The sequence below is a fragment of the Macaca nemestrina genome, chromosome 1, assembly GCF_043159975.1.
Source record: "Macaca nemestrina isolate mMacNem1 chromosome 1, mMacNem.hap1, whole genome shotgun sequence".
NCBI classification, from domain to species: domain Eukaryota; kingdom Metazoa; phylum Chordata; class Mammalia; order Primates; family Cercopithecidae; genus Macaca; species Macaca nemestrina.
Window position 1 is genome coordinate 208,751,386 of NC_092125.1, and position 24,840 is coordinate 208,776,225.

A 24,840-nucleotide genomic window follows, 5' to 3' on the forward strand; every position below is an offset into this window, starting at 1 on the left:
TTTCCTCATTTGGCTGTTGGATTTTAAGAAAAAGCATCCAAGAAAAACAAGGCCTGTTCAAAAACAAGACAACTTCCTTTCACTGTTGCCTGCATTTGTACGTGAGAAACGCTCATGACCGCAAAGTCTCCTTATGTACAATAAAACAAGGTCAGAGACAGATTTGATATTAAAAAATAAAAGACTAAAAACTTAGTTTAAGAGTCAATTTAATAAGTTTAAAATAAATGTTTAGTTTCATTAGGATGATGCTTATCAATATTTTCTTGGTTACAGACACATTATTAAAGTTTTGGGTTAATTTTATTGACAATTCTTAAGATTCTTTCTCATGCTTAATAAAGTATGCTACCCAGTTAACTCTTGTCTACATGAGCAAAGCAGATAGTACAAAACAGGAAAATTACAAATCACTGATCCTTAGTCCTTGTGGGAATCATGCTTTTATCCCAGCAGTTTTATAAGGTGGCTGGCATTCCCTGAGCATATTCTGAATTGCACTGTGGGGAAAGAGGTTGTGCTCAGTTGTAGGGTGGGGGGATGCACTGCCTGAGGATTAAAAAACTAGTTCTGTGACCGTGAGGAAGTTACTTAAATTTCCATGGTCCGGGTTCCCTCCTGTGTGAAAGAGAAGGTAGACTTCAACCTCTAAGATCTTCTCCAATTTTCACATTTTATGGACTTTTGTAGAAAAAACATCAGGAGTTCGTGTGGGATGACAGCAAGTTATTTCTTTGAGAAGAGTCTTAATGGCCAGGCAATATTCACAGCATAGAGACTGTCAGATGACGACGCTAGCATGGAAAAAGAGACCCACACATTTAAATCACCCAGCAAATATTCTGAAGGCTAATTGTAGCACGTTATGAAAGACATTTCAAACTGTGGTTCTGAAGAGCGTATCCCATCTTGCAGAGGTGGGGAGCCTGTGGGGACAAGAGTTCCGAAGAGGATGAGACAACCAGAGTTCCCAGTAGCTAATGTTTGTCATTCTAGTTGACCGTGCCGGTCTATTAGGCTAGTGGTTCAGTATACAGATGAAATGAAACATGGAACCCGGTTTATTATCAGAACAACTACAAAGAAATTGTCCCCTGTGTAAGACCGGAGTGTCAAATCTCTCTCCTTTTCTCCTCTCTCCTTCAACGGTGGGTGTGGAGTGACTGTGCGTCCCACCAGAACCACGTGTCATGGCTGAGTCATATCCTCCTGCCCTTGGAATGGGAGGCACAGCGGAAGAGCTTCCCACGGAAGGGACATGGAGAGCCTGGTGCCTGGATCATGGTGCTTCTCTCTTCCAACACGTCCACTCACACCTTGGGAGACCCTCAAAAGCCACTCAAACACTACATGTTCACAGAATTTTTGGTAAAAGTAAATACCAATTATAGTGAGGAAGAATTTTGACCATGAAATATTTTAAAAACTAAAAAATGTTTATATTTCATTTAACATTTGACACAGAAGAGACCACATCTGAATAAATCTTCAGAGCACTTTCATTGTGGTTTTGGACCTCAGATATGACAAATACTTATACTGACAAATCCATCATTTCTTTTGTAATTTCTTTTTATTTTTACAAATTATGCCATGATCAAATTTGACAAAAATTATTCATGTGAAAGTTTGCTTTAACGTTTTATAAGTTAATCAAGTGAATACCACAATAGATTTTTGGTGGTTGTTTAAATAGGGTGTTCTCGTGATTTTAGTATTACACAACTTTAAGCTGAGACTACACTCAGAAATAAGTTTAGAAAACGGCATTACAAAAGATTGGGAGTGAGCAGTAAAAAAACAAACAAACCCAAGCAGGGATGTTGTGCTGTGGGAAATCGGATGTTTTCACTGCCATAAGTCTTCAGTGCGGCCAAACTTAAAAACCAGCCCTCTGTGAATAAAACAAGAAATACCACATGACTCCCTGAATTTGAGAAAAGAATATGTGAGATTTCGAGAATGGTGTGAAACAAGCAACAAAGAATTGATGAGTTGTAGAAGAAAGTTTGGTACGAAACGTATCAAAACAGAAACTGATTCTAAGGTAGTGAATTCTTCCATTATGTTCAACTGTGCTATTAACCACCATATTCCCAACAACCTTAACTTTCGAGTACTGAAGACACATGTGACTTTTAAAAAGTTAACCAGTGTTTACTATGTAACCATTATATGTCTGATTTTTTTTTTTTTTTTTTTTTTTTGAGACGGAGTCTCGCTCTGTCACCAGGCTAGAGTACAATGGTGCGATCTCGGCTCACTGCAAGCTCCGTCCCCCAGGTTCACGCCATTCTCCTGCCTCTGCCTCCCAAGTAGCTGGGACTACAGGCACCCGCCACCACGCCCAGCTAATTTTTTTTGTATTTTTAGTAGAGATGGGGTTTCACTGTGTTAGCCAGGATGGTCTTGATCTCCTGACTTTGTGATCCACCCGTCTCGGCCTCCCAAAGTGCTGGGATTACAGGCGTGAGCCACCGCGCCCGGCCCTACAGGTCTGATTTTATCAAATTCATTCAACAAACTGTTTTGGTGCCAGGGCTATAAAATAAGATACAAAGCCACTGCCCTCAAATTGCTCTCATTCTTTTTTTTTTTTTTTTTTTTTTGAGACGGAGTCTGGCTCTGTCACCCAGGCTGGAGTGCAGTGGCCGGATCTCAGCTCACGCAAGCTCCGCCTCCCAGGTTACGCCATTCTCCTGCCTCAGCCTCCCTAGTAGCTGGGACTACAGGCGCCGCCACCTCGCCCGGCTAGTTTTTTGTATTTTTTAGTAGAGACGGGGTTTCACCGTGTTAGCCAGGATGGTCTCGATCTCCTGACCTCGTGATCCGCCCGTCTCGGCCTCCCAAAGTGCTGGGATTACAGGCTTGAGCCACCGCGCCCGGCCAAATTGCTCTCATTCTTGCTAACACGATGTGGTAAGCATGGGGGTGGTTGGGGAAGGAGACTTACATACCAAGTATTAAGGGGGCACAGAAACACAGAATTCAGTTGCCCTGAATAAGTTAGAAAAGGATTTACAGAGGTGGTAATATTTGAGATGGGCTTTTGTGGAAAAACAGGAGTTTGAATGGGAGATTGGTAGGAACAAGACCTAGCAGGATGATGAAGGCAGGTGTTTTGGGGACAGGAAACAGTACATCAAAGGCGAAAGAGGCATAAAAAAGCATGGGGCTTCCAGAAAAGCCCAGGAGACTGGTATGACAGGAATTTGCCCTCACAGAGCTTAAGTCCAGGGCAAGCTTGTCCAACCCGCAAAGCACAGGCCATATGTGGCCCAGGACAGCTTTGAATGTGGCCCAACACAAATTCGTAAACGTTCTTAAAACATTATGAGATTTATTTTGTGTTTTTTTTTTTAAAGCTCATCAGCTATTGTTGGTGTATTCTATGAGTGCCTCAAGACAATTCTTCCAATATGGCCCAGGGAAGTCAAAAAATTGGACACCCCTGGTCTAGGGTTTAGGTGAGGGAATGTCTACAGTTGTCCTCAAGGCTTCAATTTAAGAGGCAAGAGGGCAACTATATGCATAAAATGATACCTGAGGTGTTAACAGAACAAGGAGGAATCTGGCCATGTTTAGGAGATGAGGAGGCAGGGAATGGACACAGCCAGGCTTTGGGAAGCCAACTGCCGAGGGCGGCAAATTACCCACAGGTGCCTTAGATGAGCCAGAGTGCAGAGGCCTGCCTGCATGCATGCTCTACGGGGCAGCTGGCGCACAGTCCCAGGCACCAAATGAAATGGGAGCTATGAGCCAGACATGGCGGCTCACGCCTGTAATCCCAGCACTTTGGGAAGCCAAGGTGGGTGGATCGCTTGAGCCCAGGAGTTTGAGACCAGCCTGGGCAACATGGCAAAACCCCGTCTCTACAAAAAATACAAAAATTAGTCAGGCATGGTGGCATGTGCCTGTAATCCCAGATCTCTGCTCTTCTAGTTAATATCGGATCTACTGCTGTAACAAAGAAAAACTGAAGTTGGTTATTAGAGGCCTCTACTGTCCAAATAGCTTAAAAGAGACGCTGTAACTTCAGAATACTCGTTACAAGATATGAACTCCAATCTGAAGAGTTTCTTGGGCAAGAGCCAGGGACCAGTCCCTCCTACACTGTAAGATGGTCACCTCTGGTACTGACATCTGTCCACTCTGACTTCTGAAATAGTAATTCTATGCTGCTGCTGAGTACCATTCTGTTACGAATCAGAATGGCAGGTGTCCCCTCCAAAACTCATGTTGAAATGTGATCCCCAATGTTGGTGCTAAAGCCAAGTGGGAGGTGTTAGTTATGGTGGCAAATCTTTTTTTTTTTTTTTTTTGAGATGAAGTCTCACTCTGTCACCCAGGCTGGAGTGCAGTGGCTCGATCTTGGCTCACTGCAACCTCCACCTCCCAAGTTCAAGAGATTCTCCTGCCTCAGCCTCCCAAGTAGCTGGGACTACAGGCATGCACCACCATGCCCAGCTAATTTTTTGTATTTTTAGTAGAGACGGGGTTTCACTATGTTCGCCAGGCTGGTCTTGAACTCCTGACCTCGTGATCCACCTGCCTTGGCCTCCCAAAGTGCTGGGATTACAGGCATGAGCCACCGTGCCTGGCCAAGGGGGCAAATCTTTCATGAATGGCAAGTTAGTGCCATCCCCTTGGTGATGAGTAAATTCCGTTAGTTCACATGAGAGGTTGTTTACAGGAGGCTGGTACCTCCTCTTCCCCCTCTCTTGCTTCATGTGATATGCTGGCTCCCACTTTGCCTTCTGCCATGACTGGAAGCTTCCTGAGGCTCTCACCAGAAGCAGATGCTAATGCTTCCTGTTCAGCCTGCAGAACCATGAGCTAAAATAAACCTGTTTTCTTTCTAAATTACCCAGCCTCAGGTACCCCTAAATAGCAATGCAAATGGACTATAACAACAGGCAATCTGCTACAACCACTCTGCTAACTGTGTCCATTACCTGGAGTTCGATTTGCTTATAGGATACAAGGTGTAACCCAAAGAGGCTGTGTATCTTGTCACATCTAAGTTTACATTTTTCTTATTTCCAAACTGATTTTACAAAATAGCAAAAATGGTGATGGAACAGAATAGGTGTGAATACCAACTGGTGGCTCATTCTGAAGAGCAACTATTAGTATTTCAAGAGGGCTTCAGAAGACATGGGATTTTCGTTTCTTTTTCGGAGGTGGGTGGGAAGGGAAGGGGAAGGAAAAGTCCTGTAATATATATCAGATTCCTAGCCTTTTTTTGGATTAGCCACTTCTTTGAAAATCTGATGAAAGCCACAGACTCTTTCCAGAAATATGCAAAACACCAATTTCCTGCATATGAAAATATCTGGTGAGTTCTCACCTTCAGAAGGCTACTGACAGAATAAAGGTTAAGAACTCCTGGCCGGGCACGGTGGCTCATGCCCGTAATCCCAGCACTTTGGGAGGCCGAGGCGGGTGGATCATGAGGTCAGGAGATCAAGACCATCCTGGCTAACCCGGTGAAACCCCGTCTCTACTAAAAATACAAAAAATTAGCTGGGCAAGGTGGCGGGTGCCTGTAATCCCAGTTACTCGGGAGCTGAGGCTGGAGAATCACTTGAACCCGGCAGGCAGAGGTTGCAGGGAGCCGAGATCACACCACTGCACTCCAGCCTGGGCAACAGAGCGAGACTCCCATCTTTTTTTTTTTAATTTAAAAAAAAAGAACTCCTGATGCAGGCCGGGCGCAGTGGCTCACACCTGTAATCCCAGAACTTTGGGAGACCGAGGTGGGCAGATCACAAGATCAGGAGATCAAGACCATCTTGGCCAACATGGTGAAACGCTGTCTCTACTGAAAATACAAAAAAAATAGCCAGGCGTGGTGGTGTGTGCCTGTAGTCCTAGCTGCTTGGGAGGCTGAGGCAGGAGAATTGCTTGAACCCAGGAGGCAGAGGTTGCAGTGAGCTGAGATCGTGCCATTGCACTCCAGCCTGGTGAGAGACTGAGACTCCGTCTCGAAAACAAACAAACAAACAAACAAACAAAAACCAAAAACCAAAAACCAACAAAGCTCCTGATGCAGAGGATTAAGAGCTGTTGAGCTATTTTGTTTGTAGGGTTTTTCGGCCAGTGACGGGGGTAGGTTATGGGGGCTGGAGGGGGTGGTAGTGGTTGGAGGAACAGTATGGGTAAAGGGCAGGCCCTAAATTTCTAGGAAAGATGAACATCAGAGAAGATTATTGATAAAAGCCTTGAAGTTTTTAGAGGTTTTCATCATCTTTTCATTTGTAATTGAAAGGGAAGGATAAAAAATGGGCTTTTCCTCCACACCTCAAATCTCACAAATTCTACAATATCAAGGACAGAACTATAAAATATATCAGAAACCAAAATTTAAGGATAAATGGTTTTAGGCAGGCTTTCATTTAAAGCAACTGTTAGAGATCTAAGTTTAAAATGAACATCACCAGTGTTATGTAACTAAATCTTCATGAATCATAGTTACTCACTCATTAAAAGGGGGCGTGGTAGCAATCTTAAAAATTAATATATGCTCCCAAGGTTGGCAGCAAACCAACTCATCTATTTAAAATATCCTTCTCAACCTTACTCTTCATGTTTTATGAAAATATCATGGGGGAGGGGTATTGGATGAGTAATTAAGCAACTAAATATAGCAAATGATATAAAGAAGCTATTTTTTTTTTTTTTTAAAAAAGGTAAGATAATGCAAAACAAACTTACCCAAAAAAGATGAAGGCATTCTGGAAAAATACAGCAATTCCAGGGTATACTATGTCTTTTTCTGTAAAAAATAATTGCAGTGTTCAGAAGGTTATGATCTCAAAACATTTAGATTCAGATATATTGGCAAATACCAGTTTTCCTGCCTAGAAGAATTGATTTTTCTTGGAATCAGGGTTGGCTTGAGTATTAAAATGACATAATGTGTGACAGAGTCTAGCATGGCTTTAGTAAATGATAGCTCCCTTCGTTCATTAACAAATATTTACTGGGGGCATACAGTATGCTGGCCCTATTTAATGCTGAGGATACTGCAATAAACAAAACAGGTACAATTTTTTTTGCCCTCATGGAACCAGAGAACATACTGAATAAAAAGAAGATAAAATAATGCAGGAAAGGTACAGAAGTGTAGTGTGACATCGGACACAGGTGGCCAGGAAGACCTCATGAGAAGGTGACACTGGAGCAAGGACACATAGGAAGTGAGGGCAGAAGCCATGCACATGCCCTGAGGGAGCATGCCAGTGTATTACAGGAATAGCCACATAGGCACAAGAGGGAAGAGCCGGAAAAGGGTAAAGAAAGAGGGCAGCTGGGTGGTGGAGACCTGGCTGTCACAGTGAGGACTCTGATTTTTACTCTGAGTGAGATGAGAAGCCACTGGGTTGAGAGCAGAAAAGTGATCTGAGCTGACATATTTTAAAAGGATCCCTCTGGCTGCTGTGCTGAGGGTAGATTAAAGGAGGCAAGAGAGGAAACAGAAGCCAGTTAGAAGGCTCTTCCAGGAAATCAGGTGAGAAATTATGATGGATTGAACCAGGGTGGTAGCAATGGAGGATGGTAAATGGTGGTTAGACTCAGGATATATTTTATAGCACAGTCAACAGGATCTGCAGATAGACTGGATGTGGGGCATGGGAGGAAGACAAGTGTCATCTTTGACAGGCCTTCACCATCTACGGCTTTTGGCCTAAACACATGGAAAGATAGAGTAGCCAGTCATTAACTAAGATTGGAAGGACTGCTGGAGCAACATTTTTTTCTGACTGTATCTAGAAATGAAGTTGAAATTCTCATAAATTTCTACCGGAATTTTCAATGACTGCTCACTGACAGAGGCACAATAAATAGGTGAACTGTCAAATTTTTCTCATTTCAGAACAGCTTTGGTTAATCTGATTAACATAACAGATGGTTTGCATAGGTCTTCACCACCATTTCACGTTAAATAACCATTACCACTACAATGGCTTCTAAAAACGTTATAAAGCCAACTTTATAAAGTTATAGATCTGCTAATAATTCTCAAAACATAACCTTGCTCCAGAAGTTTTCAAGAAAATAGCCTAAAATTATGAGATAAAGACATTCCGGTTAAAAGGGGCTCTGTATTAATAGTTGTATCTGGGAAAGTTATCAGTAATTTCATTTTCTTCTTTTGAGTTCTTTTACATTCTTAGTTTTCTATAATGAACAAGTATTATGCAATTCCTATGATTAAAAAGGTATTTTTTTTCCCTTTTTTTTCCTTTGTTTTGTTTTTTGAGAGGGTCACCCTCTGTTGCCCAGGCCGCAGTGCAGTGGCATGATCGCAGCTCACTGCAACCTCTACCTCCCGGGTTCAAGAGAGTCTCGTGCCTCAGCCTTCCAGGTAGCTGGGATTACAAGTGTGTGCCACCACGCCCAGGTAATTTTTGTATTTTTAGTAGAGACAAGGTTTTGTCATGTTGGCCAGACTGGTCTCAAACTCCTGGTCTCAAGTGATCTGCTTGCCTCAGCCTCCCAAAGTGCTGGGATTACAGGCGTGAGCTACTGCACCCAACCACATTTTAAAATATATACATGGCTAGGCGTGGTGGCTTACTCCTGTAATCCCAGCACTTTGGGAGGCCAAAGCAGGTGGATCACCTGAGGTCAGGAGTTCAAGACCAGCCTGGCCAACATGGCAAAACCCTGTCTCTACTAAAAATACAAAAATTAGCTGGGTGTGGTGGCGGGTGCCTGTAATCCCAGCTACTTGGGAGGCTGAAGCAGGAGAATCGCTTGAACCTGGGAGGTAGAGGTTGCAGTGAGCTGAGATTGCATCACTGCACTCTAGCCTGGGCAACAAATTTATTTATAGATACATATAAAACAGATTTTATAGCAGCAAAAGAACAACTTATAATATCATGTTAAATGCAACTGGGGGATAAAAATTATAATAACTAAAAACATAAGAAAACAGAACAAAAGAAATAAACCAAAATACTTAAGAGTGCTGAAATTACTATTACTTATTTTTCTTTTCTTTCTTTTCTTTTCTCTTTTTTTTTTTTTTGAGATGGAGTCTTGCTCTGTCGCCCAGGCTGGAGTGCAGTGGCGTGATCTTGGCTCACTGCAAGCTCCGCCTCCAGGGTTCACGCCATTCTCCTGCCTCAGCCTCCTGAGTAGCTGGGACTACAGGCGCCCACCACCATGCCCGGCTAATTTTTTGTGTTTTTAGTAGAGACAGGGTTTCACCGTGTTAGCCAGGATGGTCTCAATCTCCTGACCTCGTGATCCACCTGCCTCGGCCTCCCAAAGTGCTGGGATTACAGGCGTGAACCACCGCGCCCAGCCTTTCTTTTCTCTTTTTTTGAGACAAGGTCTCACTTTGTCGCCCAGGCTGGAGTACAGTGGCACGATCATGGCTCACTGCAATCTCCACCTCCCAGGCTCAGGTGATCCTCTCACTTCAGTCTCCTGAGTAGCTGGGACCACAGGTGCATGCCTCCATACTCGGCTAAATATTTATTATTTGTAGAGATGAGGTCTCCCTATGCTGTCCAAGCTGGTCTCAAAATCCTGGCCTCACGCAATAGTCCCTCCTTGGCCTCCTGAAGAGCTGGGATTGCACTGCACCCACCCTCTTTTATTTTCTACAATTTTGGGAACATGAATAATAAATTACACAGGGCTAGGCCTAGGGGTTCACACCTGTAATCCCAGAGCTTTGGGAAGCTGAAACAGGCAGATCACTTGAGCCCGGGAGTTTGAGACCAGCCTGGACAACATGGTGAAGCCCCATCTCTACAAAAAATACAAAAAACTAGCAGGGCTTGGTGGTATGCGCCCATCGTCTCAGCTACTCAGGAGGCTGAGGTGGGGGGACTGCTTGAGCCTGGGAGGTGGAGGTTGCAGTGAGCTGAGATTGTGCCACTGCATTCCAGTCTGGGTGACAGAGCAAGACCCTATCTCAATCAATCAATCAATCAATCAATAATAATACAAATATTTGGAAATATCTATTACTCCTGTCTATCAGATTAAATAATTTTAATAAAAATTTAGGAAACATTATTTTAATTGAAAAGTTACACTGTATTCAAGTAAGTGTTAAAATATGAGCTAAATAGGCCGGGCGCGGTGGCTCACGCCTGTAATCCCAGCACTTTGGGAGGCCGAGGCAGGCAGATCATGCTCAGGAGATTGAGACCATCCTGGCTAACACAGTGAAACCCCATCTCTACTAAAAATACAAAAAAATATTAGCCAAGAATGGTGGCGGGCACCTGTAGTCCCAGCGACCCGGGAGGCTGAGGCAGGAGAATGGCACGAACCTGGGAGGTGGAGCTTGCAGTGCCAAGATCGCACCACTGCACTCCAGCCTGGGTGATAGAGCGAGACTCTGTCTCAAAAAAAAAAAAAAAAAAAAAAAAAGAGCTAAATATATATAACCTAGTCCAGTTTTTATAAATCATTAATACTGTATTTTTACTACGACAGCCACAGCAATTTCACCTGAACCATTAAATGGGTTTTCTATTTTCCTATGGTCCCTCAAGGTGAAATTTCTCCCAGGGTCTAACAGTACACCTTTTCCTGAGCTTGCCTTAAACTGGCCTTATATAGCAGAAGTATATTAAATGTTAGTTTACTTTTTTGTCTAAAAGGAGATGACATCATATTACCAGGGAGGCTTAACTGAATAAATCTCAATTCTGCGATGTTACAGCTTTGCACAGATATTCTGAAAGTCAGAACTTGTTAGGCCAAGCTTGAGGCCACGAGTTCAAGGCCAGCCTTAGCAACATAGCAAGATCCCATCTCTACAAAAAATGAAAACATTAGCTGGGTGTGGTTGTATGTGCCTGTGGCCCTAGCTACCTGGGAAGCTGAGGTGGGAGGATGGCTTGAATCCAGGAGGTTGAGGCCGCAGTGGGCCATGATCATGCCACTGTACTCCAGCCTGGGTGACAATAAGACTCTTGTCTCTTCAAAAGAAACATCTGCTAACTAGATAGATAACATATATGTTCTGCTTTTGAGATTTTTGGAAGCCAAAGAGAAGCAGTGTTTAGAGCTGTCTCATCCCTTCTAGGCTCTGGATAAGAAGAAAAAAGACTGAAGAAAGGAACACTAAAAATATACAAGACAGACAAAACCAAACACTGTCGGTGGGGGGGGGGTCCCCAGATATAAATGTATTGCTAGCAGTTGGCCCATCTATAGGAAAAAAAATAACTAACTTTAATGCAAAATTCCAGTATTCCACTGAAGTAAGTTGTATCCTATGTTTTCTCTTACCTTTAGCAACATAACCTCCAAAAAGAATCCACATAGATGCAATCAGAGATCCAAAGGCCAACATGAAACCAATGAATAGCCAAATGCGAGCACCTTGAAAGAAATAATATTTTACCAGAATTGTTTCGCATAGGGCAGTAAAATTAACTTTCAAAAATAAAACCCAAACAGAAAAAAAAAAGTGCAGCTGCCATTAAAGTCTAATGTAAGAACAGTGGAAAATGCACTAAACATCTTCATCAGTGTGGCTGTTGGCCTTTTTCTTCTTGGTTGGCCTAATAGATTTTTTAAAATTATTTATTAGTCTGTGTAAGTGCATATACTTACTTCCCCAACTGCCTACACCAAGAAAACCTATACTCAACCTTCCTGTAAAACATCTCATAAAATCTGTTTCACCATATTTAGAGGCTCATTCTCCATATGCTTTTATATGGAGCATGCTTCCACATTTTTAAAGTCCTCCTCTGCCAGGCACCATGGCTCACACCTATAATCCCAGCACTTTGGGAGGCCGAGACAGGCAGATCACAAGGTCAGGAGACTGAGACCATCCTGACTAACACGGTGAAATCCCATCTCTGCTAAAAATATACAAAATTAGCTGGGTGTTGTGTCGGGCGCCTGTAGTCCCAGCTACTTGGGAGGCTCAGGCAGGAGAATGGCCTGAACCTGGGAGGCGGAGCTTGCAGTGAGCCGAGATCCCGCCACTACACTCCAGGCTGGGCAACAGAGCGAGACTCTGTCTCAAAAAATAAATAAATAAATAAATAAATAAATAAATAAATAAAGTCCTCCAATAGTACTTTCAAACAGTAACACAGATATACAGTAAAAAATTCATATTCAGTGATATACAAATCTCAAAGCTACCATATTTCACTTTCAGGGAAGTCAGGCAGCAAAATAAATTCAAATTTACATGACCAGAACTTAGGAAGATGCATTAAAATTATGTTAACAGAGGAGGACAGCCAACTTTCCAATCACATTAACATGTTTATGAAAATTTGCTATAAATAATAAATGGAGTCATGACTGCCTAAAATGAATTCTGATAGGGCCTCTTTAATTAACACAAATACATGTTAATAAAAACACTGCCTACGGCTCAATAAAGCACAGCAAATAGAATGTTATATATTAATTCCCAATTTCAAGCCCAAAACATAAAACAATAGATTCAAAATAAGCTGTTACTCATAGATATATTAAAACAAATAGAATAGTGGTACTTCCATGTGAAATTCTCATCTTAAGGATTTAAGCATGTATAATAAGATGCTGTTTGCACCTATTTACCTGTTTGACCCAGACAACCTTCACTGTAACTATCACCTCGGACTTGTCCATTTGATACTGCATTAATCCTGTATGAATAAAATAAAACCAAGAAATCAGGGTCCATGACACCAATTACCAGAAACAATAATCAACAGTTTCTCAAATTTAAGGTTAGGCTTCAAAGTCTTTTTTTTAAGATACAGGGTTTCACTCTGTTGCTCAAGCTAGAATACAGTGGCACAACCATGGCTTACTGTAGCCTTGAACTCCTGGGCTCAAGAGATCCTCCCACTTCACCCTCCTGAGTAGCTGGGATTACAGGTGTGCGCCACCACACCCAGCTAATTTTTAAAAATTTTTTGTAGAGATGAGGCTTCGCTATGTTGCTCAGGCTAGTCTCAAACTCCTGACCTCAACATATCCTCCTTGCCTTGACCTCCCAAAGTGCCACCACACCTGGCTCATAGGCCTTCAGTTCTTGAGTAAAGAGTTCATATGACTGGTCTCTTCAACCAGATACTCTCCAGAGCAGTGGTCATGGGCCCTAGACTAGCAGAATCAGCATTACTTGGCAACCTATTTGACAAGAAAATTCTCTGGCCCTAACCCAAACCTAGCAAAGCAGACACTCTGGGCATGAGGCCCAGAAATCTGAGTTCTAACAAGTCTTTCAGGTGAGTCTGGATTGTTAAAATTTGGGAATGAGGCCAGGCGTGGTGGTTCATGCCTGTAATCCCAGCACTTTGGGAGGCTGAGACAGGCAGATCACCTGAGGTCAGGAGTTCGAGATCAGCCTAACCACCATGGAAAGACCCCATTTCTACTAAAAATACAGAATCAGCTGGGCGTGGTGGCGCATGCCTGTGATCCCAGCTACTTGGGAGGCTGAGGCAGGAGAACTACTTGAACCTGGGAAACAGACTGCAGTGAGCCGAGATCGTGCCATTGCGATTCAGCCTGGGCGACAAGAGCAAAACTCTGTCTCTTTAAAAAAAAAAAAAAAAGGAATGAAATTCTCAAAATTTTCTTTTGGTAAGATATGAACAGGTAAAAAGATAATTTCGCTTGCTTCTGATTTTCCATTTGTATATATCAGACATGACATGTACTCATGTATGGCAATGGCAGAGGGAGAAAATGGGCCCTAGATAATCCAAATATTTCTTAAAATTGGCTTTGGAATACATTTTTTGTGCTAATTTTGTACTAACATCAAATATTTGGAGAAATAACTATATTTCAAACAACACAATAACTTTTTGCTCTGAAAATATTATTGAATAGAGACTCAAGTGTAAAATCTTGTTTTTTTAATCCTTGATACAGGCTCTAAACATAAGAAGTGTTTTACCAACTTTTCATAGCGTACCACTCTAAAGTGAGATAGGCTTGCTTTCTTTAGAAGTATCCTTTGAAACATTCCAAATGTCATGGGAAAACGTTCACAATACATCAAGTTAAAGTTACAAAACACTATACCTATGATACATATACCCATTTAGTTGTGTGTGTCTAACACTAGAATATAAGCTTCATGAGGACAGGAGCCATTGTCTGTCTTGTTTCTCATTTTCATTCTCAATGCCTAGCACAAGGCTAGGGGTTTCGCACATAGTAGGTGCTCAATAAATGTGTTTAGGTCAGGCCTGGTAGCTTGCACCAGTAATCCCAGCACTTTGGAAGGCTGAGGTAGGAGGACTGCTTGAGCCCGGGACTTTGAGACCAGCCTGGGCAACATAGTCAGACCTTGTCTCTACGGAAAAAAAAAAAAAAAAGTGTTGAATATAGGAATCCTAGTTTTTTTCACAGTAATGTCTTAATTTATTCATACAAAGCTAAGTTTCAGAATGATCAAAATACTCAATTATTTTCAGTGATCTCTATATAGTACTAAATTATTTTGTATATGAAATAAATATATTTAAAAACAGGCTTCATATTTAAAAGTAAAACACAAATAAATGTTCTTGGGTTACTGGTTCCCGGCTCTTGTTTTCCTTGCTGAGCCATCTGAATAAACTTCACAGCCCTCTGTGAGCCACCACAATCTTGTCTTCACTATTAGGGACACTTTGGAATGAACAATCTCTGTTCTCTGCTATGACTATTTTTATGTATGTTCTCAGATTTACAGAAAAGTTACTAGTTAAATAATCTTTTTCCTGAAGCATCTAGTATTTGTCAACATGATGCTCTGTAACTGGGGGCTGTAAGTGTGCTCCTGGTGTTGGGGTGTAGCTGATCTGGGCACTCTCAGCGGATCATGAGCTCAGGAGATCGAGACCATCCTGGCTAACATGGTGAAACCCCCTCTCTACTAAAAATACAAAAAACAATAGCTGGGTGTGGTGGCGGGCGCCTGTAGTCCCAGCTACTCGGGAGGCTGAGGCAGGAGAATAGTGTGAGCCCGGAAGGCGGAGCTTGCAGGGAGCCGAGCCACTGCACTCCAGCCTGGGAGACAGAGTCAGACTCCATCTTAAAAAAAAAAAAAAAAGGCCGGGCGCGGTGGCTCAAGCCTGTAATCCCAGCACTTTGGGAGGCCGAGACGGGCGGATCACGAGGTCAGGAGATCGAGACCATCCTGGCTAACACGGTGAAACCCCGTCTCTACTAAAAAATACAAAAAACTAGCCGGGCGCGGTGGCGGGTGCCTGTAGTCCCAGCTACTCGGGAGGCTGAGGCAGGAGAATGGCGTGAACCCGGGAGGCGGAGCTTGCAGTGAGCTGAGATCCGGCCACTGCACTCCAGCCTGGGCGGCAGAGCAAGACTCCGTCTCAAAAAAAAAAAAAAAAAAAAAAAAAAAAAAAAAAAAAATTCTAACAGCATCATGATTACAGTAAAATAAATTGCAACAAAATGGAAAGAACTAGAAATAGCTGCATAATGGGTGAGCTTCAAAGAGAAAGACCACAGCCCTTTGCTATCAGTGGCTTCTGAAGTCAGACCTTTACTTCTGCGAATGAATAACTACTCTGGCAATGACCCCACGCCACGCACAGTCAAACTGGCTGCCCTTAGCCACTTGCTTTATTCTGAAAATACAAATTACTGTGTTTACACTTAAGTAACTGTAGCATAATTTAAAAATGTGTATAATTTTCAACTTGGATTACCTGGAAGCCTGGAAGAGATGACTCTACAACCTAAATTAAAAGTCTACAGAAGGCTGGGCATGGTGGCTCACGCTTGTAATCCCAGCACTTTGGGAGGCCAAGGCAATGGATCACCTGAGAGGTCACGAGTTCCAGACCAGCCTGGCCAACATGGCAAAACCCTGTCTCTACCAAAAATACGAAAATTAGCTGGGCACAGTGGTGGGCGTCTGTAATCCCAGTTACTCGGGAGGCTGAGGCAGGAAAATTGCTTGAACTTGGGAGGCAGAGGTTGCAGTAAGCCAAGATCACGCCACTACCCTCCAGCCTGGGCAACAGAGTAAGAGTCCATCTCAAAAAAAAAAAAAAAAAAAAAAATCTACAGAAAGCTCATGGACAATGGTAGAGGTCAGGACAGGGGCTATACAGGTGTGGTGGAAGTGCTGATTGAGAACGTTCTGGGGTGATATTTTAAATCGTGATCTAGGTGCTGTTTACATGGGTGTATACGTAATTAAAAATTTGTTGAGATGTATATATGACTTGTGCACTTTATGTATCTCAATAAATGCCTTTTTTTTTTTTTTTTGAGACAGTCTCACTCTGTCTCCTGGGCTGGAGTCCAGTGCCACGATCTTGGTTCACTGTAATCTCTGCCTCTCAGATTCAAGCGATTCCCCACCTCAGCCTCCCGAGTAGCTGGGACCACAGGCGTGCACCACCATGTCGGCTGATTTTTGTAGAGACAGGGTCTCTCCATGTTGGTTAGGCTGGTCTTGAACTCCTGACCTCAGGTGATCTGCCCATCTTGGCCTCCCAAAGCACTGGGATTACAGGTGTGAGCCACCATGCCTAGCCAGAACGCATTTTATATTACATTTTTTAAATTATTAAGGCAGAGAGGCACAGTGACTCACACCTGTCATCCAGCACTTCAGGAGGCCAAGGCAGGAGAATCACTTGAGACCAGGAGTTCAAGAACAGCCTGGGCAACATAGTGAGATCCTGTCTTTACAAAAAAAGAAAACTCTTTTAAAAAAATAGCTGAGTGTGGTGGTGTGTGCAAGCAGTCCTAGCTACTGGGGAGGCTGAGGCCGGAGGACTGCTTAAGCCCAGGATTTTGAGACGGCAGTGAGTTATGATCATGCCACTGCACTCCAGCCCGGGTGACAAAGTGAGGCCCTACTTCTAAAACATTTTTTTTTTTTTAATTTAAAAAGGAAAACTTGATTCTTCTGTAGTTCCTAGGCACGATGATTGGGTGTTCATGTGCATGTATGAGATGTGCCTCCCTCAAACCTTGTTCTTACATCAGTACCTTACCCGTCTAACATGGAAAAAAAAAAAAAAAAAAAAGAAAGGCCCACAGAGAGAGTTGATCCCTAAAGGACGCACTTATAATCAAGGAAACAAAAAAAGGCCCTTAGAAATTGAAACATGAGAACTGAAATGCAAAAATGTTTAACAGATTGGAATACAGAATAAAAAGATAGATGAGAATTCTAAGAAAATGTATCAGCCAGGTGTGCTGATTCACACCTGTAATCCCAGCATTTTGGGAGGCCAAGACGGGTGGATCACTTGAGGTCAGGAGTTCAAGACCAGCCTGGCCAACATGGTGAAACCTGTCTCTACAAAAAATACAAAAACCAGTCAGGCATGGTGGGCATGCCTGTAATCTCAGCTACTTGGGGAGGCTGAGGCAGGAGAATCAACTGAGCCTGAGAGGCGGAGGTTGCAGTGAACAGAGATCATGCCACTGCACTCCAGCCTGGGCGACAGAACAAAACTCCGTCTCAAAAAAATAAATACATAAACTAAAATAAATACTTTTTTCTTTTAAATTTATTGAGACGGAGTCTCCCTCTGTCGCCCAGGCTGGAGTGCAGTGGTGTGATCTTGGCCTATGGCAACCTCTGCTGCCCAGGTTCAAGTGATTCTTGTGTCTCAGTCTCCCAAGTAGCTGGGACTATGCGACACTGCGCCTGGCTAATTTATTTTTATTTTTTATTTTTTTTGAAACAAGAGTCTAGTGGCATGATCTCTGCTCACTGCAACCTCCACCTTCCGGGTTCAGGCCGGGCGATTCTCCTGCCTCAGCCTCCCGAGTAGCTGGGACCACAGGCACGTGCCACCACACCTGGCTAATTTTTTGCATTTTTAGTAGAGACAGGGTTTCACTGTGTTAGCCAGGATGGTCTCGTTCCCCTGACCTTGTGATCTGCCTGCCTCGGTCTCCCAAAGTGCTGGGATTACAGGCGTGAGCCACTGCACCTGGCCTTTTAAAAATTACTTTTAGTACAGAAGGGACTTCACCATGTGGGCCAGGCTGGTCTCAAACTCCTGACCTCAGGTGATCTATCCGCCTCAGCCTCCCAAAGTGTTGGGATTACAGGCGTGAGCCACCATGCCCGGCCAAAATAAATACTTCTTGTATCCAAAAAGAAAAAAGAAAAAGATGTGCTAACTGGGAAAAAAGTGGATTTAACCCTGATCACCAGGGGAGGGAAGCCCCATGGTGACAGTGCTGTAGCAGGCTTCCACAGTAATCAATTCATAACGAAACAGCCTGATATGGGCTTCTGGGATGTCGATTTCTAGAACAAAAGAGGTTATAATACATTGAAGAATATAATTGAGAATTTGGGAAAAAAAAATAAAGATGTAGTAATAGTAGAAAATGCAAGAAAACAAAGAAAAGGCAGCTAGAAACTCTAGGAAAAACAAAAAACTGAACAAGGCTACTATAGTCCATATAGTAACTGTCCAAATTAGAACTGCAGCATTCAAGATGAAATGAATCCTAAAGAAAACATACATTCTTTCTACCAACAACCACCTGGAAAAAAAAAAAAAAAAACAATCAGAAACTCTAGGAAAGGTCGGGCGCAGTGGCTCACACCTGTAATCCTAGCACTGTGGGAGGCCAAGGCAGGTGGATTGCTTGAGCCCAGGATTTCAAGACCAGCCTGGCCAACATGGTGAGACCTCATCTTAATTAAAGAAGAAGAAGAAGAAAAAAAAAAAACTATAGGAAAAAACAATACTAAATAAGAAAGTCATAGCCCAAGTATGAAACAAACTAAACTATATTATAAATTTGAGAAACTGATAAGAATACAAGAATATTTTCAAAATATATTGATAAATTTGAGAAGCACAGGGTCATGGTATTGAAACTTACACTATTTGGCACTGCAATGAATTTTGTTTACCAGTTTAAAAAATTTTTTCAACAGGAATGCTCCTATTAAAATCTAAGGTCATTTCATTCCTCTGCTCAAAAACCTTCTAATGGCTTCCATTACACTTACAATGAAAGTAAAGTTCTTGGCTGGGCACGGTGGCTCAAGCCTGTAATCCCAGCACTTTGGGAGGCCGAGGCAGGCTGATCACCTGAGGTGAGGAGTACGAGACCAGCCTGGCTAACGTGGTGAAACCCAGTTTCTACTAAAAATACAAAAAATAAGCCAGGTGTTGTGGCACACGCCTGTAATCCCAGCTACTCAGGAGGCTGAGGCAAGAGAATTGCTGGAATCCAGGAGGCAGAGGTTGCAGTGAGCCGAGACTGCACCATTGCATTCCAGCTTGAGCAACAAGAGCGATACTCTGTCTTAAAAAAAAAGGAAAAAAAAAAGTAAAGTTCTTATTTTTGTGACGGGGCCTCGCTCTGTTACCCAGGCTGAAGTGCAGTGGCACAATCATGACTCACTGTAGCCTCGAATTCCCAGGCTCTGGCAATCCTCCCGCCTCAGCCCCCGGGGCAGCTGGGACCACAGGCACGCCCTACCAATTTTTGTATTTTGGCAGAGATGAGGTTTCACCATGTTGCCCACACTGGTCTCAAATTCCTCAGCTCAAGTGATCCATCCACCTCAGCCTCCCAAAGTGCTGGAATTACAGGCATGAGTCACTGCATCAGGCTGAAAATAAAGTTCTTATAATGCTTTTCAAGGCCCTATGCCATCTGCCCTTCTCCATCACTTCTCTGACCTCATCAATTTATCTCTTTTGATCTTGCTGCCGCAGTTATACTGGTCTCCTTGCCGTAAAGCGTTTGTACTTGCTGTTCCACCTGCCTGAAATGAATCTCTCTTACATATCCCCATCCCCTAGTCAGTTCTTTCATTTTAAGTCTTTACTCAAAGTCACCTTCTTAGTGAGACCTTCTCTGACTCTACTGAAAATTTCTGGCCATGTGTGGTGGCTCACACCTGTAATCCTGGCACTTTGGGAGGTCGAGGTGGGAGGATCACTTGAGCCCAAGAGATCAATCTAAGCAATATGATGAGACATCCTCTCTATAAAAAAATTTTTTTAAAAAAACTTCTATCCCTCCTGTTGACATCCCATATCTCCTTGCTCTATTTTTTTCTCCTTTGCACTTATTTTAAATGCCAAAAAGACATGGATTTTTCCTGTTTTATTAACTACTGTATGTCCTGTACCTAGAGCAGAGTCTGGAATATAAAAGCTTAATAAATATTGTTGGAAGAATTATCCCTTAGACAAAATACACAGTTTCTGACTTAAATGTAAAGCTACTAAACCCTGGGGGTATAAAAATAAAAGGATAGCTGAGAGAAGCTGGGAGGGGTAGAGAGGTGGACAAGAACAAAGAGGACTGCTGATTTTCTGTGTAAGTCCATCTCTACTGTATGACTTTTAAATCATGTCCAGTATGTTAATCTGATAATATTTAGAATTTTAAACCTATGCAACTATATTTGAAACATTTTTATTTTGTGGCAATCTATGTAAGTAATGCCAATTATGATGACACTTACATTAGGAAGGCTATGGTTGCTATAACACCACAGGCATGGTATGAGTGGTTGAAATCTTTCATGGTGGGATAAATAACAGCTGCATCTATGATAATCCACCAGCCTGTAAAAAACTAAAACAAAGGTGACACCAATGAGAAATTACAGCAATTCTGTATCTCACTGGCTAAAAGACAGCAAGATATTTAAGTGAAGAGATCCCTTTCAATTAATTTCAAAAATGTTCTAGCTATTTCCCACATGTAATTTGCACATGGCCTAATAGCTGATTAGGTACTTTTAAATCTGACAGCAATTTATATTTATTAACGTAACTTTTCTCTAAGTCTACTTCAATCATTATTTAATTTTATGGTAATAAAGTCTTGTAATCTAATTTGGTAAACTAGAAACCAGTTATCTTGTGGAGGGGGAAAGGAAAAAAGTAACTCAAATTCCAACTGACAGAAGCGTCCTGTTGATACATAAGCTTCCAGAGAAATATTCCCCAAAATCAAGAAAAAAGCATTCAAATTAATATGGAGAACAACTATTGTTCACAGAATTTTAGCTATCTTCTTGCTGTGAAATAATAGCTCTGAGGTTCTGCTTTTGATGAATTCCAGTGCAGTCTAAAGGTGGTTTCAGGTGTGATTTTAAATTCAATGTCAACACCAGATTACAATTTATTTGAATTTGGCTCTAGATATTTTCAAGGGCAAAGGTATAACAAAATAACCCCAAAACTTCACAAATAGTTTTTATCATCTGAGCAGAAATTTACAATAAAATTATCTTAACCAAATTCTGACAAGTAGCTTAGAAGATTTTTAGAGTAACCCCCTTTCCTATCCCCACACCAAACCCTGACTCAGTTAGCTCTGGGAACTGACATCTTCTGGCAATTATTTTAAAATAACAATTTTAAGCTAGTCAAATTACTTTTATCAGGTTACAGACAGATCCATACTCGATTAATAACATTTTTAGTGGCTAACACGAGTACATACGCCTTTCTTTCTACCCTCAATGTATTCAAGATATTTTCTTCATAGACTAAAAACTCAAAGCTTTTTGGCCAGGTGCAATGGCCTGTAATCTCAGGACCTTGGGAGGCCAAGGCCAGTGAATCACTTGAGCCCAGGAGTAGGAGACCAGCCTGGGCAACATGGAGAGACCCCCATCTCTACAAAAAAACACAAAAATTAGCCCGGTGTGGTGGCCCTTGCCCGTGGTCCAGGCTACTCCAGAGGCTGAGGTGGGAGGATCACCTGAGCCCGGGAGGTCGAGGCTGCAATAAGCAGTGATTGCACCACTGCACTCCAGCCTGGGAGACAGAGTGAGACCCTGTCTTGAAAATAAATAAATATTAAAGCTTAAGAAAAAATGGCTTGGCACAGTGGCTCATGCCTGTAATCCCAACACTTTGGGAGGCCGAGGCAGGTGGATCACCTGAGGTCGGGAGTTCAAGACCAGCTTGACCAACACAGAGAAACCCCGTCTCTACTAAAACAAGCGTGAAACTCTGTCTCAAAAAAAAAAATTTACTCTTTAGAGCCTATGACACCTTATGATCATAAAAAACTAATAGCAGATCCCTTGAGGGATCTGAAGTGTAAATAAAAATTTTATTCTGTAAATTACTTTTACACAATGTATTTTAATGAGTTTCCTTGTTTTTGCTTTTTTTTAAAAAAAAATTCATGCTAATCTTCTCTATATCATTCCAATTTTAGTGTATCTGTTGCCAAAGCGAGCACTTTTTTTTCCTTAATAAGACTGAGAAGAAAGTTAACTGGATTATGGAGAAATGCAATCATATCTATTGACTGGTTTTGACCTGATTGCTTCTTAAACACTTCCTTGTACCTTAATGTACTCATTAAAAGGAGATAGAATCCATATAATGAACAAATGTTTTATTATGCTAGTTTTACCATGCAGAATAACCCAACCGCTCTGTTAATCAAATTTTAAACCACAAACTCTTAAAGTGGAACTAACGGCTCTCCATAAATAACAAAATATCAACATGGTCAAAGTGGTCAAAGATTTTTAAAACATCCTGCAGAATTCAAAACCCATAAACACAAAACGCACCAAAAAATGAGGTCCAAATTATCAATGACACTTACTAGTACACCAGCAGCAATGGAAGCAATAGTATTGCGCTTTTCCCCCCAGTCAATGCATTCTGAGCATCTCAAGCCCTCTAGAAATCCAGACATTTTTTTCAGGTCACTTAAAAACAAACAAACAAATAATTAAATAACGTACTTCAATTTACTTGCTTCAAACCTGAAAAATAATTAATAGCTCAGGAATAATTAAAGTGAAATTACAAATGCTTTATTTTGGTTCCACACACTTCTTCAGAATATTTGATTTAGTTTTTGATGAATTTCCACGTTATAACTCTGGAAAGTAACATCTGGATTCATTTAGTATCTTTTTTAATGTAAAAAATGGTTTGGGGACCGGGCGTGGTGGCTCATGCCTGTAATCCCAGCAATTTGGGAGGCAGTGGTAGGTGGGTCACCTGAGGTCAGGAGTTTGAGACCAGCCTGGCCAACATGGCAAAACCCCATCTCTACTAAAAATACAAAAATTAGCTGGGTGTGGTGGTGCATGTCTGTAATCCCAGCTACTTGGGAGGCTGAGGCAGGAGAATCGCTTGAACTTGGGAGGCGAAGGTTGCAGTGAGCCCAGATCGTGACACTGCACTCCAGCCTGGGCGACAGAGCAAGCCTCTGTCTCAAAAAATAATAATGAATAAATAGAAATCAATGATTTGGATATATTTAAGCAACATTAACAAAGGTGGGTCTCCAAATATTGAAAAATTTTAACTACTGGTTGACCTCCTCCTAAAAATCTGTCACATCCCATTATTTCTAAGTAGGTATTGAATTAGTTTAGGTGGTACTTTTAATATCAAGTATATGATTACTAATCCACAAGAGCTCTTTTGTATCATTTTGATTCCAAACTTATTAGATGACTTTGATATTTACAGTTTAGGAGTACTAACATTAGTAGAGAGACAAGTGATAAACTGTGGCTCTATGTGGAAGTACAGATTCAAATGAAAAATAATTCTCTAATTTACATATTTTATCACAGAACGTGTGCTTCTTCACACCTAAATTAAGAAATTAAACATTGCACTGCAGTTCTTACCTCTACCCACATCATTTCCTTTCACTTCATTCACTTCACTGTTTTTCTTTCTGCAAGCCTGCCTTTTGGTGTCATTTCTATGTAAAGAACATCCACTTGATTTTAATATCCCTATCTCTGATCCTAAAGGGTGTTTCCAGCCAAAAAAATGCACAAAATTGTGATTAATATTAATTCAGATTACAAAAATCCAACTGCTATTTAAATATAGCAGACCCAAACTGTCCTTACAAATTACATAAAACACTCCTGTAAGCCGAGCTGTACAGACCTGACTTGAGACACAGCCATGTTATCTCTATTTCAGAGTATGAAAAAACCTGAAATACGTATAACTTGAGAACACCCTAATTCCTACAGCGAACTTGAGTCCCTTAAATTACTCTGCAGCCAGCAATTATAGTTGTCCAAAAATATGACACCCTAAAAAAGAGCAACGTCTCCCATTTTTAACTTCTTTCAAAAATTAAATATTAAAATACATTATTACAGCCAGTGCTAAGATGTCTTTGGGACAAGTTCAATTTAGGAAATTCACTCATTCGATTCTTCCCCGGGAAGAACTGCAATCCAGTGTTACTTTCGGTTCATCCCAATGGCCCCGCCCCGAATCCATTTTTCTTGCACGACGACTGGCACGCTCAAGCCAGACCCCGCCCTCCAAACTCTGGGAATTTTAGGTCTCGAGGGACGCGGCTGGAAGATGGGGGAGCCACCTTCAGCCCGGCCGCCCCTCGCTGAGGGAGCCGGACGGGCCACGCTCCTTTCTCGGAGCTTCGGCCTGTCCAGCTGTAAAGTGGGGGACCGGGGGATTTCCAAGAATCCTGGGATGTCCTGGGGGAGGGCGCGGTCCCGTCTCCGTCTTGGCGGGTCTGGACGCGGTCGCCTTCTCCAGGCGCCGCAGGACCCAGGAGAGGAGAGGTCTGCAGGGGCTCAGCCCCGGTCTGCGGCTTCCCGGAGGGTGGCGGCAACGAGCCTGTGCTGTAGGCACCAACCCGTCAGACGGTCCCGGCTCCGAGGCCTCTCCAGCCTTGAAGCCGCTCCTCTCCTGCCCCCATTCCCCGCCCGACACTTACGTCCAGCCCCGTCGTGCAGTGGTTCTGGAGCCCGGTGTAGCGCCGCGCGCAGCTGCCTCACTCCACCGGTTTCAGCCAAGAAAACAAAACGTCCACGGCCTCCAGACACCCGGATGCAGCAGTACCACCCCCGCGGCTCAGCCGCGCATGCGGACACGGGGCGGAGGGCGGGAC

General features: G+C 42.5%; 2 protein-coding genes and 1 non-coding gene across 17 annotated transcripts in view; 2 read left to right on the forward strand and 1 right to left on the reverse strand.

Annotated features, from left to right (window-relative positions):
- Nucleotides 1-195, forward strand: part of LOC105494466 (RH-like protein) — a 66,563-nt gene extending 66,368 nt beyond the window's left edge. For 12 of the 13 annotated variants that reach the window (XM_011762892.3, XM_071098380.1, XM_071098368.1 and 9 more), the window contains one exon: nucleotides 1-195. In XM_011762892.3, coding sequence (XP_011761194.2) covers nucleotides 1-27 — 27 coding nt within the window. In that variant the 3' untranslated portion in view covers nucleotides 28-195. The other variant, XM_071098401.1, reaches the window with a different exon arrangement.
- On the reverse strand, nucleotides 193-24,815 carry LOC105494467 (transmembrane protein 50A). 3 transcript variants are annotated; one of them, XM_071098436.1, is made up of 8 exons: nucleotides 24,667-24,815; nucleotides 22,546-22,651; nucleotides 20,432-20,544; nucleotides 12,571-12,638; nucleotides 11,269-11,361; nucleotides 6,718-6,778; nucleotides 1,811-1,894; nucleotides 193-794 (listed from the first exon to the last, which is right to left on the reverse strand). In XM_071098436.1, the coding sequence occupies exons 2-7, from the start codon at nucleotides 22,636-22,638 to the stop codon at nucleotides 1,849-1,851; spliced, it is 474 nt and encodes a 157-aa protein (XP_070954537.1). In that variant the 5' UTR covers nucleotides 22,639-22,651; nucleotides 24,667-24,815; the 3' UTR covers nucleotides 193-794; nucleotides 1,811-1,848. The 3 variants fall into 3 exon arrangements, with proteins under 3 accessions (XP_070954537.1, XP_070954532.1, XP_011761200.1); XM_071098431.1 differs by having other exon boundaries at nucleotides 193-926; XM_011762898.3 differs by having other exon boundaries at nucleotides 193-1,894; nucleotides 24,667-24,814.
- On the forward strand, nucleotides 16,874-16,977 carry LOC112429061 (small nucleolar RNA U13). The gene has a single exon (XR_003021196.1). It is a non-coding gene; the product is annotated as a small nucleolar RNA U13 (small nucleolar RNA).
- Nucleotides 24,816-24,840: the final 25 nt, after the last annotated feature.